Source organism: Accipiter gentilis, chromosome 1 (genome assembly GCF_929443795.1).
Source record: "Accipiter gentilis chromosome 1, bAccGen1.1, whole genome shotgun sequence".
Taxonomy (NCBI): domain Eukaryota; kingdom Metazoa; phylum Chordata; class Aves; order Accipitriformes; family Accipitridae; genus Astur; species Astur gentilis.
The window spans coordinates 4,859,666-4,874,754 of record NC_064880.1 but is presented as its reverse complement, the minus strand read 5'-3'; the positions used below and the strand labels follow the sequence as shown (position 1 = coordinate 4,874,754).

Below are 15,089 nucleotides of genomic sequence, written 5' to 3'. Positions count from 1 at the left end.
GAAGAGATCCTTCCAAACATTGGCTGTACGCTTATATTTATAAATTGCTCTTTGCTTTTGGTTTCTGGTGTTAGTAAATAAAAAGTAGGGAGGTAGCCAGGGGAAATGTGTTTCACTGTAGAGGCAAAATATATCTTTATATATTGGAATCTTTAAAACTTGTTTGGATCATTGCTTAAATAATAAAGGTTATTTGTCAAATATTTCTCTGTAATAACAATGGCTTAATCTTAATTTGGTGGTTGCTGGTAAAACTATTTTTCTTTGCTTTTCTGGTAGTCCTGCGTTTCTCCTAGACAGTTGAGGTCGTGTAACAGTAATTTTCCTCTATTTTTTTTTCCTAATGGTGGTGCAGCTACTCTTAAGCTTGTGTGACTACTTTATTCTTAGAGAGACAAAAGTAGTCATTGTTTCATGATGATGTTAGTTTAATCCTGCAATATGTTTTAAATTGATTTTTTTTTTTAGTAAAATAGTCTTGGAAATGTGATATATTTGTGTAAGACAGTTGAATAGTGCTTGTGATGAGATTTCATCACTTGCCTTTTAATGCTACTCGAACTAGATAGAGACTCTGATTAGATGAAGAGGCTTCCTGTACTGTTCATAAATACATTGGCTATGAAAACTACTTTTCTATGGGTTCTCCTGAAACAGGAGCTAGGAGGAGGGTAGCAATTTTGCTGTATTTGTAGCTGGAAATTTTAGATGAACAGACTGGAGCGAATTGTGGTATATGCAAGTTCTTGCACAGCCCTACAGTAAACTAAATCGCTATGAACATAGTGTTTATTTATTCAGTGTTACTCCTCTATGCAGAACTTTGTTGTGCAAAAAGAAAAAAGGAAAAAACCCCATGGTAATTGGACTTGTAATAAAAACACTGAATTACTTTGAATTTAATCTGAGAGAAACAACAAGGACTTAAATCTGCAGTTATGTGGAGGGTTCTGTTAGGTCGTGCAGCGTTTGTTCTTGTTTGTTAATGGTGACAACTGGGATTCATCAGCGCTGCTTCTGCAGCGTGTGACCCTTGACATTCGGAGGCTTCTCTTCTTGTGCTTCAGGGCAGGTTGTGTGAAGGGATTTTCCTTCTGCTGGCAAGTTGTTTTTGCCTATACCCGTAAAAAGTATTCCAGAAGATAGAAAAATAGAGTAAGGGGAAGTGCATTTTGTATGTTACTTTTGTAAAGTGATTTAACCGCCAGCCATATGGAGGTCATTTGTGGTGTTGACCCTTGAACAGACTCCACTAGTGCAAAGTGCTTCACTTGAAATTTACTTTCGAAGTAAAGTTTTGCAAGGAGCAGCTTCTGCTGAAATTGTGGCTGCTTTTTCAGAATTATTTGCACAACTCTGGTTCCGTGACACTTAGATAATTACAAGGAGGAGCTCAGAATGTTTCGGGATGCAGATAAAATTAATATGTGTGAGTTATCTGTCAGTTACTGATCAACTTTGGTTTATTTTTCCTTCAGACAGGAACTTTAAGTTCCTTTTTCCTTTATCTTTAGAGATGTGGGGTTGTCGGTACCTTCTTAGTTTTGTATCTTGAGGCTCCAATGAAAAAGCCCTGTAGCTGGCTGGATTTCAAGCCTGCTTTTTCTGTTGTTTGCCCCTCATCCCCAGTAATGAACTAATGTGATGACTGATGGGTTATTTTTCTTTTTTATCTTGGAAATTATTATTTTTTTTTAAAAAAAAGGACTTCCTGCACTTTGCAGTCAAAAGGAAGGTGCTTGTGCTGCAGTTGGCTGTGCCAGAAGAGGGGTGTGATATTTTATAGTGTTGAAAAGATGGTGATGCTGATCTTCCACTTGATATGCTTCCATACTAGAGAGAGGAAAGAAAAGCTGATACAGCTTCTTCATGGACACATGACTTGAGTCTCTTGATAAAAGTTGTGGTAATTCTATCATAAGAATTAGTGCTTTATGCTCAGGAAAGAGAGCTGAAGAAAATACATAGGTTGCATACAGATGGGACTATTTTAAGTGTTGTTTCCTGGAAGTAGTGTCTGTTTGCCTTTGTAAGCTATAAGGCTATTGTCAAAGAAGTGATGGCGGAAGATAAAAATTAACTTGGTTATAGCTGCATTGCGTTTCATCACTACTGGTGCACATGATAAGTTTTGTTAGCACAGCTGGAAAATGAAATGAACAGAAAGTGTTTTTGCCATCACGATTTTGTGCACCTCAGACCTTGCACAACCATAAGAACCAGTGGTACCTGCGCTGGTGGTAAACCTCACTGGTAAATGTGAGATGTATATCTGTGTGTGAACAGAGTTCCATATTCTGTTGTCTCTTGATGATACCGGGCTGTGCAAGCGCTTCTTAGAAGGTGCTGAATTATTCTTGACTTCACTGAAAACAAGACAGAAGGACTTGTTCCTTGTTTTGTCCTTTAAGTTGTCCAAAACTAACTTGTAAACAACATTCAAGTTTTAATAAATAGGGCAGGGTAGTGAGACACTACAAGTAAAATGAGAAGCAATGGAAAAAGCTCTGAAAAGAACAACTTTTTTTGTGTAGGCTTCAGTTTGTTTTGTACCCAACTCAAAAACTGAGTCTGAGAACTGGGGCTAGTATATAAGAATAATCAGAGGTGGCTGTATTTTATCCATCCTTGGAGGTCATTGAATAAAATTTTTAGGGGTATCCTATATCCCTTAGTTTCTGATCTCTAAAGAACACAAAGATCTCTTGTACCTAAGTTGAGATGCCACTACTTGTAAATTTTAGATTGTCCTGGGAAAGTAATTAGTTTTCATTCAAAATGAATAGGTTATTTACTCTCTAAAGTGAATTTTCTATCAGCAATAATAGGAAAAAAAAACCCTCAAGCTTGCTACTGGGGAATTTCCTAGCCTCTAGAAATTTAAGACTTTTTTTTTTATTGAGTCCCTGTAGACCATTGCTATCACTATTATCTGCAACTTCTCTGGCAATTGACAGGTTCATTGTAGTCCTCTCTGCTGGAGTTTCGTTGGGTTCCCCTTGTGTGTTATCAGAATGATGGCAGCTGCTATAAGAAGGAAAGAAAATAGAATCATTTCCTACCTGGATGATCGGTTCGTTCAGGAAATGCCTGAGAGATTCAAGCCACAGCCTGAATTGTATCAGCAAAAGCAATTTGTCTCTCTTTGGCGATTTCCATTGCTGGAAGTAGTAGTCAACAGGGACAAGAATATTGTAGTCTGAGATTCATGTAAGAGTGAAGAAATTTCAAATACACAGGATCACTAACTTCTCAGCTGACTTCTTGAAAATCAAAATAGTCTTTTTCCTTCTCTAATGTGGTTTCAGATGCTTAATGCATGAACATTCAATCTTAGGTTCCTGACTTTCATGCTATACTATTCTACACAGTGGACTAATTTCTAGTTGCACCAAATAGTAGCTTCCTGAAAACTTACGAATTGGATGTCAGTAAATTCAGCTTTATCCTGAATTGGTGAACTAGGGAAAAAAGGTAATTTACCTTTGTATGTTCAATGTATTCTTTTTGAAATATCCTTCTTTCATGAACATTTACAGAAAAAATGGTATGTTACGTTTTTTGTTTAGTAGTAGCTGTAAGTATTCAGACTGCTGCTATTGAGCAATATTAAAATACACTTGCAAATACTTCACTCGGTGCAAATTCACTAGAGCCTTTGGAGGGAAGTTAATAAAAATTCTTGTATGTGCTGCTGGCTGTCACTCAAAGTTGTATCATGTTACCTGTCAGTACAGATCATTTCAATTTGACCAATAGAAGGGACATTTTAAGGAAACTCTCGACTTGGAGTCAAAAGAATAAAGGATATGACTGCATACGGCCAGTATTCTTTACCTTGTATTTGACTGAGGTACAGTAATAGTGTCTCATGGGTAATTAATCCAGACCCCAGTTGCAGGGTACTGGAGGGGAGTTAGTGAGCGGCTGTGTGGTGCTAAGCTGCCCGCAGGGGCTAAACCACAGTAGTAGGCAACTGTTCTGTGCACTTCGTTGTGGTTTGAGGATCCTGGCCCATAGGTCCGAGCTTGTAAATACTCCTGTAACAGCAAGTCCAAAGTTTAAATCTAAACTTGTATTGAAGGAAAAAAAAACAGATGCAGTTTTGATGTTACCTGTATTGATTAAATGATCAGGGAAGTAAAACCATAGGATTATCTCTTCCCTTCCTATTCCCCAGCAGGAAACTGAATGTGTGAACATGATGAGTTATAAAATTCATCTTCATGCGTTCTGTTATTGGTAAAGCAAGCATGAAAGGTCATATTTCTGATATATGGAAAACCAGATTTTGTTAGTGGTTTGGTTTCAGTTAATTCATTCCTGTAATCTGTGGATTACAGGTTAGCTCTATTTTTGGAAAAGCAGGGTAGGGGGAAGACTTCCTAACAGATTGCCCTGGAAGTGGCAGATGGCATTCTTTACTTGGTATCAGCTTTGTAGGGCATCCCTTGCTAGTGGTGTTGAGATGTAAACCAACACAGCCATTTGCTGAACTTTTTCATTAGCTTCAAGGTAAAAAAAGTTGTAGACTCTTCCTTTCTTGCACTTGTCCCTTCCTAAATGTTTGTGGTGTGTGTTTTTTTTTGTTTTTGGTTGGTTGGGTTTTTTTTTCCCACTTGCATGCTTCCCATTCAGCTTCAGGTATGAAATGATATGTGTTCTCAGTGAGCACTTCCCATCCAAGAAGTTGTTATATTTCTGTAGTGCAGAAAAAACATTTTTTTAAGGAGTTGTGAGATTTTTTTGAGGATGGAAATAGCTTCAGACATTTTACAGACACTTCATAAGTTGATCATTTTTATGAATGCTTCAGAAGACCACCTTGTATTTTACTGTATTGTGTTTTCCATACTAAATTGCTGTAGGATGTGGGGTTTTCTTTGTTTTTAATTTTTATTTTCAGAAATTGAAAGAATTTTGAATATTAACCTGGGCTTTTCCCCTCTTTCTCCCCCCACCCCTTCAAGAACCTTTTTAAAACGCTGGGGTTGTTGGAGTGGTTGAATTTTTCCTGGATTTGAGTGAGAAATTCAGAAGACTGAAGCCCAGGCTCACTGTCTACCTTTCACGGAGGCCCAGCCGTGAGAGGACAGAAGAAGGCACGTGGCGAATCATGACAGCGGACAAAGAAAAAGACAAAGACAAAGAGAAGGACAGGGATAGAGACCGGGATAAGGAGCGAGACAAGAGAGACAAGGTGAGGGAGAGTGAGAACTCGCGTCCTCGACGGAGCTGTACGTTGGAAGGAGGCGCCAAGAATTATGCAGAAAGTGACCACAGTGAAGATGAGGACAATGACAACAACAGTGCCACCACAGAGGAGTCCACAAAGAAAAGCAAAAAGAAACCGCCCAAGAAGAAGTCCCGATACGAGAGAACAGACAACGGTGAAATAACGTCCTTTATCACAGAGGATGATGTTGTATACAGGCCTGGAGGTAAGAAATTCTTGTGTTTCCTTTGAAAGTAATTGTGCACCAGAGCTACCAGTTACAAGTTAGTTGGCTACAGCAGGCAGCACAATGTGCTACCTGTTAAGTTATATTATGATTGTCCTAGGGGCAGGTTGCCACGCTTCCATTGGGAGACAAAAATGGATATGTATGCAAAAGCTTTTGACTCTGTCTTGTAATATCTGATTTGTTGGAATGAACTTAGCTCCTCTTTGAAGAAAGAGCTTCCCTTTTTTCTTCTACTACATTAATTATCTGTGTATCGTATGGAGTCTCTGTCCCTGGGAATTTCAAAGCTGAATTGGGTAAAGCACTGAGCGCTTTGCTTCGCCGTTGAAACGAGACCTATCTGAGCTAGAGATTTGACTAGGTAGCATATAGAGATACCTTCCAACCTTTCTGACAAGTTTTTCGGTGATTCTGCTTTCTTTGTAGAGCTCCTCTCCTGTCTTGTTTGTGAAATATAAATGGGGTGACTTAAGCTCTCATACTTATTATGCCATTGATTTCACCCTCCTTATTAATAGCTAGCTCATGTTTAGGCACAGTAGCTTAGCTATTGGTCAAAAACCAGACAGTGTCAATATCAGCAAGTATCTGGGATGTTTTGGGGATAGAAGCAGCTTGCAGTGTGGTCTGGATGTCTTGGATGTGCCTCTTAATTACTGCCAAGTTCACATAAGGTTTTTAGAGTTTCATATCAGGTTCAAGATCTAACCTGTGGCTGCTGTCAGCTAACTTCTTCCTCAAAACGAAATTGTACTTGAAAATGAGATTATTTAGCTAGCTGTATCCCTAATTTGAGTAAAAACTTCTGTGTTCATCTACCCAGCATTTTCAAAGTGTTGATTGAAGTTGTTTGTTGCACCACGAGGAATAGTTCTGTTTGGCTTTACTGTTCAAAGCACTGGCTTAAGGGCTATGGTAGTTCTATATTACTTTACTGTAAAATGATCGGTATGCTGTAGTAAAACTGCTGGAGCAAAACAGAGATGGCTTCAAACTAAAAACCATGGAAACTAATGAGGTAAAAATCTTGCCTGATTTTTCCATGAGGTGCTGTACTTCTACTGAAATCTCATTGAGTACAGATGTAAATGTTTTAAATGCTCTATCCACTTGTAGTTGCTGTAAATGCTCTAAAATGCTAGTTGTGTAGGTGGGCATTATCAGCTGCTGATACAGATAGGCTGAAATTCTGCTGGTTTTGGAGGTGTTGCATTCCATACTCATTCTTCCGTGTGAAAGTTGCAGAGTCTGTTTTCACTTAGATCTGCCAGTGTTGGTCAGACTAGCTTATCTGTTGAAATGCTTCAAATACCATATCAAACCATTCAGAAGATAGGTTTTTCTCTTGGTCAGGGTTCGTAGCTGAGTAATACTTGTGGCTTGAACAGTAGCAACAGGGAGCCTGCAAAAGCAGCAGCTTTGGCAATCTTACTTTTGGTGTTAGAGGATGAAAAATAACTTAGGATCTGTTAAGAACAGCTGTTGTGTGGGCCCATTAGTACACTGGCTTTATTGCAGAAAGACTTTGCTTAAAATTAAGATGGAAAATCAGTTTGTGATCTCAATTTTATCCTGTAGTAGGGTGGAGAAGTATTAGTACTCTCTATCCACAAAGTGCAGTGCTTGGAGTACCTCTGATGTAGCAGTACCTGAATAGAGGGATATGTGCAGAACAACAGGAATCGCTACTGTAGTTATGTAGAGTTTGCACCTTTGCCAGATAATTGACAAAGGAGGGGAGAGAGCCTGTAAATGCTGGTAGTGTGGGTAGACCTTAGATTGTTTACGCTATATTTTTCACGAGAGCATCCGTTCAGAAGAGAAATCTTGATGTACGGGCTGGCAAGAGCTTCAGTTATGGCTTGTACCTGCTCACTTGCCGCAATTACACACTGGGGGAGATTCTATTTATGGCCTGAAGTGTAGGGTAAAGTCTCAGTCATAGCACAGGTGTGGAGAGGTGTCAGAGAACCTGCATGCAGCAAATGCTCTGTAAATGCTGGCCAAGTACTGCTCGGGCCTTATTGGGACTTCAGGGAGCACATATGGTTGATGGTGTGGGAGAGCAGTCTTCTCTAATGAGCAGAGTACATCACCAAAGGTATTTTGGTGATGGTGGTTGCAGAACCAATGATAAGAGAGCAGGCTGCTCGGGGGGCAATTCCTCCTTAGATGAGTGGTGTTTGGCAGGGTTTGGAAGAGGTGGTGTGATCTGGTAACGGATTTGAAAGCTGGTCTGCCTAGTCTCGACTAAGACTAGCGCTGGCTACAGGCAGCTTGCTTCATTTTCTTTTTGCCTATCTTTCTGCACTGTTTGAAGAAAAAGGATGGGGGAAGTGATTGTATCTGATCTGGAGGAGGTTATCTAGTGAAAGAACAAGGAAAGCCATAGAACTCATGATAATTGAGATATTTCACACCCATTTTGTAATTTAACGATCTGCTTATTAAATATTAAATTTTATTAGTAGCAACTAGCATAAGAGTTGCACCCTAGCATTGAAACTTTTCTGTTCAGTTTGCTCTGTGCTTTTTTTAAACTTGGGTCTGTCTCTTCTATTGAAAACTGCAGAGAGCAATGAGAACACATTATTGGCTAGCTCATTGTTGGAGACAGACGTGAGCCTAGCTGAAACCTTAATTAACTATACTGGTTTTTAAATTTCATTTAAAACGTAATTTCTTAACAGGTGTGAGATCTTCAATACACATTCCAGTGTGTAATGTATTCTAAAGCAATTTTAGCATCTGTTACAGAAGAAAAATCTTAGTTTCTTTCTTATGGCTAGGTTACATATAGGGAGATATATTTGTACCTAAGGGTAGAAATTACATAAAATTTAAGAGGGATTAAGCGAGTTTAAATTAATGAGACTTGCATAGCAAGGATTAGGAAGACGAAAATTAGAGGTGTGTGCAGAACGGATAGCTGTCTTCAGCTTACATCTTTTAGGCTTTAAGGAAAGTAAATCCTTTCCATTCGTTTGATTCTATCTCTTAAATACTCTTATCTGATATGGATGAATGTTAAAGATCTGCATTTTCTTGCTATGAAGTCCTTGGTTAAGATCTCGTTCTATGTTTACCCCGTTGCTGTGTAGTACTTAATCCAACACTTAATATTACTTTTTTCTGTGCTGAGACCAGCAGCTATATTTGAGTAATAGCAAATAAACTGTAAATAAATGGATCATCAAGATCATTGGAATTTTTTCAAATAAAAGGTTACACTATATTGTTACTAAATAAACGTGGTTCTTACTAATTTGCATAGATATGAGTGTATGCATAGCTTTTAAACCCTGTATTAAAATTTATTGAGTAGAGCTTAGACAACACTGTGCAATTAATCTTCTCTACTTTGTTGGAAATCACACAGGCCTATCCTAAAAGCTTGTTGGCCCACTTCCCCATCTGTCCTCTCAGTTTCCACAACCCCCCTCCCATTTCCTTCCACGTCTAATCTGTGCGTTTTTTCTTCTTTTTTTTTTCTCTCGCGGTTCTTATCTTGCTTTTGTCAAAATGACTGTTACGGTAACAAATTAATTTTTATTGCACCATGTGTATTCAGATTTGCTTACAGGTTTCCTTAACGTAAGGTAATGATAGCATAAGATAGTTGCATCAAGACTGAGACTTTTTTCCTTCTCTTAAATTCAGTTAGATTATTTAATGCTGGATTTCCTTCCATTTCTAGTGCAGATTGATTATCTTCTATCCTATTGGCTTTTGCCAAAATACAGCACGGTTTGAAAGGGTTGATTTCCCATACAGTTCGTATGCATGTGCAATATGGTTAACACATGGCTCCTAATTGGGTGTACTCTAAAACTGGTGGTCTTGTTTTGTAGTATGTTTTTTGCAGTTCTACTTTTTTGATTGTCAGACTGTAAGCGAATTTGAATACTTTCATACTCTGCTGTGCAAACCAGACTTTATAACTACATCTGTTGTTTGGGTTAGACAATTGGTCTTAGTGTATGATTTTTCTCTGTAGAAGAACGTAGTGAAGTGCTGTCAATCAAATGCCTGTCAATGTATTGTACTGCACTTCAGTGGCCAAGGTGCTTTTGGAACAGCTGTCCAAGGCTTTTTCCAAGTGCCGTGCTACTCCAAACACTGTTGAGTAATATAGCGGCTCGTGTACAGGCCCGGCTTTTGAAACTTGGTGAAGATAGTAACTTGCCTAGCTGGAAGAGGGAGCTATGTGACGGAAAACAAATAATGCTGTCAGTAACTTTAAATTTCTGGCCAGCGTAATGAAAGATGAAAAATGTACTCATAATACTGTTCCAGAGAAGTTTTTTTCCTCTCCCTGTTCTAGAGGGCAACAACTTGCTTAAAGTCTTACAAGGACCTGATGTATGGAGGTACTTTTCTTGTGTATCGTCAGCTTGTCCTTGAACATGGAGATTTTCTTTTCAGTATCCCAGTAAATTGCTCTTACCAAGTAAATGGGTTAAGATTCCAGAAAAAGTACATAGCAGAAATATCTGCATCAAAATAATAGCTGATTATGTGGATACTTTTATTGCCCTATTCCTTTTCGCTCTCTGAACTCTTGCACACCTTTCTTGCTGGAGGAAGCTGTATGGTCCCTGTCCCCTTTCACCCTCAATCTGTTCAGCGTGTCAGGAAGGGGTATTACTATATTAAAGCCACAGAACTTAATACCGAGAATGCTGTTGCTACTGAGCAGACTGCTGTAATGTCCTTGTGATGGCACCTTGAATGCTGGACTGGAAAAACTTTGTTGGATGAAAGTCCGAGTTAATTTGGAGCCTCAGGAAAACAGATGACTTGATATGTCACCTGGAGATGAGGACAATATTGTTTTCTCTGCCTACGTAGAAACATTTAAAAGGATCTGCAGGAATTAAAAGGATTTATGAGGATCTGTTTCTACAGTGACATCAGTAGCTATATAAACAGCACATCAGCAAGAGGAATCCACATGAGGTAACACAAGGTGAAATGCTTCTGCAGGGAGAGTAGTGCATTATAGGACTTCATCGTTTTCTAGCAAATTGCTTTGGAATAGCTGACACGAGAGCCTCTTTTTCTAGGTGTTTTAAGATCTGTGTGAAGCTGGAAGAAGAGGTGCAGACTGTTAGACATGGAAAGTGCTGTTTGATATGGTGCAGGGAAAGAGGCAGAATTAGCTTTGTGTGGATCCTGGAACGTCTGGCCTAGTACACAAAAAAATAGGAATGTGTCTCTTTGCCCCTTTGAGATGTTTGAGGCAATCACTGTTTGGGACAGCTATTGGACTTTTCGGTTTAGTTGCCTTTTTTTTTTTTTTTTTTTTTTTTTAAGGTATGGGAAATCACTGTCACTAGGATCAGAGTGAGATATTGCTACTGGAAAATATAACATGAGTACTAGGTTTTCTGGATTTATAGGTTGATGTCCCTTTAAAATTTTGTTAGATTTCTGTCTGAGTGCTGTTAAGGACACACCATAACCCCATAAGCTATTATCTGGACAGGCATCAGAGAAGGGAAGAGAGACTAAATTTGCAGGTCGGATGCACTGTTGTGAAATACTGCTGCTCAGTTGTCACCAAATGTATCAAAGTGAGATCTTACATACTTTTCACTTCGATATGTTCTGTGATTATAGAGTATGTGGCCATTTTTCAAAGGGAGTACTTCATAAGCTATGAAAGAGTTTGCAGTCTTCAGTGGCTCAGATTTGAAGCCTGCAGGTGTTGCGTTATTGCACTGTCACATTGAGAAGATAACAAAAGATGGTGGGTCATCTTTTGTGTGAATCTGCAGGCCTGACATCCAAGTGTCCTGTGGAGTATGGCCGATGGAGATCCGATTGTAGTGGAACCAGAATTATATTTACGAAAGATCTAGTCAGACTGAGATTTTTTTCTAGCTATCTTAAAATCCACTGTCAGTTTGGTTAGCAAGCAAGTATTAGGACTTCTAAATTTCTAAGCTTAAGGTTTTGCCGGCATAATTAATTGTTAAATGTTCCCTTTTTTTATAACTGTGCCGAGATGTCTTGCATTGTTGTCACGGAGGAAATTGCTGAAATGGTTGTTTTAATCTAGAAACCTCCATCACCTTTATAAAAATATATATAAACAAAACCCAAACAAAAGTGCTTCCTCCTTCTATTTACTTTGTTAATAAGTGGTATGCTGGTATTCGGGTTGAATGTTGATGAAATTGAAATGCAGCAATTTGGCTCATGCTCTGACGATGATTGGCTTCTATTTGACATTGACCCATGTGTTTGTCATTCTTCTAGATGTTGCCTTCTATTTATTCTGACAGCTTTAGCAGCTGAGAAAGGTGGCCATGCCAGAATTAAACAAAAAAATACATATGATATGAACATGATTTTTTTTTTTCTTTTTCCCCCTATAAATCCTGAAGTTCTGGCAAGTTTTTTAGGCTGGTAAAAAGTTGGTGTGTGTGAGGGGGAAGTTAATTCTTTTCTGGGAAGTTGAAAAATTTGAATTTTATGCTTGGGCAGAAGAAAGAAATGCAATGAAATTATTTTTTCAGCTGTATGTTTTAATTTTAGGTCTTTGGCCAGACTGTTGTTTTCTGTCTGTGTTGTGTGGATTGACCAAGTTTGTCATAGAGATGGGTATTTTTGCATGTGTGGTTTTCTCTTCCCTCAAAAGTTTCATAGTTGAAATGAGTGTGTATTTCAACATGATGGACTGTGTATTTCCCTCGATTTGAAAGTCTGCTACCATTGTGATCATCGAAATAATCAGAGATTCAGTGACAGATTTTTCAGCTGCCGTAAATAGGAATAACCTCAGGAGCTGTGCTGTTTAACGTATTCATAAGAGTTCCCTTATTTTTCCCGCTTACACCACTGTGTTTTCAACCTTTCTGCATATGTGCATAGTGGTGAGGAAAACTTTGAAAAAATTTTTGTGGTTTTTTGGTTGGGTTTTTTTTTTTTTAGAAGAAGAGATTATCTTTAAGACTTTTGTTTCACTGGAAATAAATACATTCTTTACCCATTCCTCCTTTAGTAATTAAAGAAGGAAAAAAATAGCAAAAAGGCTTGGATTAGTAAGTGAGTCTTCAAACATGTCAGGAGGGTTAACTAAATGCATAAAAGCATCACAGAAGGATTTTCTTTGAAGCTGATTGAAGTCTGTAGAGAACTGTGTCCACATGCAGCTGCAACTTCTGTGGTTGTTCTGTACTCTTGGATGTAACAGCGGTTGTAATTAGATTTTATTCTCAGCATTTGAGATTTTATGAAAAGTGTGGTTTTTAAAGATCAGGTGAGTAGGTGAATAATAAATGTAGAAAATAATTAAGGCTACATGACAGCACACATCAACTACTTAACTGCATATAACTAATTTTCTATATATGTCCTGTTACTATAAGCAGTAAACATAAGCCAAACTGGGAAAAGACGACAATGCATTTACTGAATTCATACGTACTCTTAAATGTGGCAGGCGTTGCTCTCTATGTGGACAGCTGTTGGCGCTTGACAGATGGAGTCTTAAGTGCAGATCAAGGTTGATGTAGCAAATGGATTCCTCTGGCTTTGTTTGGCTGTTGTGTATAAATCATGAAAAGCAGCGCTAAGGAGGTGAGCGTACCGAGGGGTGGGGGGACTGCGGATCTGGGACTGGGAACATTGCTTAGCCAATGTTGGTCTAACAGGTAGTTCTTCATATTGTCTTGGTTATGTGAAATTGTGATAGTGTTTTTATAACAGGTGAATTGTGCAGGTGGAGAATATTAGATAAGACTTTCTCTATGAGCTTATTGTTAACACTTTATCTGTGAGTCATTCCTGGGTTCCATCATAACAAAACATGGGCCACTAACAAAAGATTATGTACTACCATTGACTACTATAATGAACTATTACTAAAAGTAACGTGGATTGTGTGAACTCTATAAACATATGCTGCGTACTAAATGAACTTCATAACAAGTTCCTTGTGAAGCTTGTAATACAAAATAAAAATACCTTGTAAAGCTGTGGTGTTTTGGAGCCGTTCTAGGATGAATATGGAACTTTACGTGAACACCTTATTGACATAATTTTTTTGTGTGTCACTAAAACAGCTATAGTTGAAAAATTGTGGTTTAACTACGTAGGTAACGGTGGAACACAGATATGAGCAGTTTTGCAGACTGCATTAGGGCATTATTCTTGCGGAGGGTGAGTGTAGACAGATTGTGACCTAAGCAAAAAGTAATACTTCATAGGGAATGCAGCATGCCAATATGAAATTTGGCAAATGGATGTTTTGAAATAAAAACACAGTGGAAATAAAAACTGTGGAAAAATTGGACTAAGGGGAAGGAATTCCTTGAAATGGTGGTTGTTCATGGCCTGCCCTCAATTTATTTCAGTTAAAGTAGTTTGAACTTCTCGTGTATGAATTTACCAGTCCTTTTTCTTTTACTCTGTGGAAGTTGCCACGTCTTTCATTGATAATTAGATAAAGGAGTATTTGGTCAATTATAATGACAACACCTTTGTATGCAGTAAACTAAATTGTCCTTTTAGCTTCTGTACTGGGAACAATGCTACAGTTTCCCGTGTAGCACAGCAGTTGATGCCAGAAGATTGCTTTAACTTTTATCTGGGGATTTTTCTGATAAATTGGGGGAGGGAGGGAATGAAATGTAATCTGTCGGAATTTTGATCCTGGGACTAACCTTTGCTGCTTCATTTTTGGAATACAGGTCTCGTGAAAAAAATCCTTTAGAAGTATTCATGGGGGGATGGAGAAGAAAGTTCATAGGTGAGAGAGATACTTCTCTACAGGTTTGACAGTGCTATATGTAAGCAGGCTAAGTGGAGAGAGCGTGTTGATGTGAGACTGCTTTTTTTTATTGTTTCCAAGTGGAATAGAAAATGAAGGTTAAATACAACTTGAAAATTGATGAAAGTCAATTTACCTTTAAAAGTTATTTCCATTTTCATGTTACTGCTTACCGCATGTATTGCTCTGAAGAAGCATCTCAAGTAAATTGAGCTACAGATGGAACTATTTTTGCTTTGTTTCAGCATGGGCAGGAAGAATGGATCTCTCTAGTCTTCCTTTTTCTTCAAAGGCCAAAATGTGTTATGGATGCTTTTACCAAAAGCAGTGAAGATATATTTAAAGCAAGAAAGGATCAGAAACCCTGCTGTAAAGGAGTAGCTAGATGTACATGAAAGCCGATGTAGATTTAAGACTTGTGTTGTTTGTTTAGGAAAGAAATACATCTAAATGTAGACACATTTATTCTTCTTTGGCTTGAAAAATTTATGCTTGTGTATTTACTGTGGTGATTGTACTCCTCTGTTCTTAATGGTGAGGAAGGTATTTTTTTTCTACCTGAAATGGGCATTTCTTATTTAAGCAGCTGACTAGCATACTAGCATGATTATTATGCTTTAAAATGAGGAAAAAAAAAAGTAAAATACCAGTGTTGAAATGAAGTAAATACACTACTGCTCGAAGATCAGCTTTACAGCTGCTGCACTGATTTGTTCTGTATAAAAGGCATGTCAGAGCTATTTACAAATTTAAACAGTAGGAAAATATTTTTGTTTTGGAGAATACATACTGTTTTTTTAAATACAGGTATTTTTTCAGTGCTGCTAGATATTTGCAGGTAGGTG

The 15,089-nt window shown here is 38.1% G+C and overlaps 1 protein-coding gene across 7 annotated transcripts in view; it reads left to right on the top strand.

The window, feature by feature from the left end:
• Positions 1–15,089, top strand: part of RERE (arginine-glutamic acid dipeptide repeats) — a 257,146-nt gene that overhangs the window by 72,767 nt on the left and 169,290 nt on the right. For 6 of the 7 annotated variants that reach the window (XM_049803204.1, XM_049803223.1, XM_049803242.1 and 3 more), the window contains exon 2: positions 4,971–5,441. In XM_049803204.1, coding sequence (XP_049659161.1) covers positions 5,117–5,441 — 325 coding nt within the window. In that variant the 5' untranslated portion in view covers positions 4,971–5,116. Of the gene's footprint in view, positions 1–4,434; positions 4,516–4,970; positions 5,442–15,089 lie in introns of those variants that run through there. The other variant, XM_049803214.1, reaches the window with a different exon arrangement.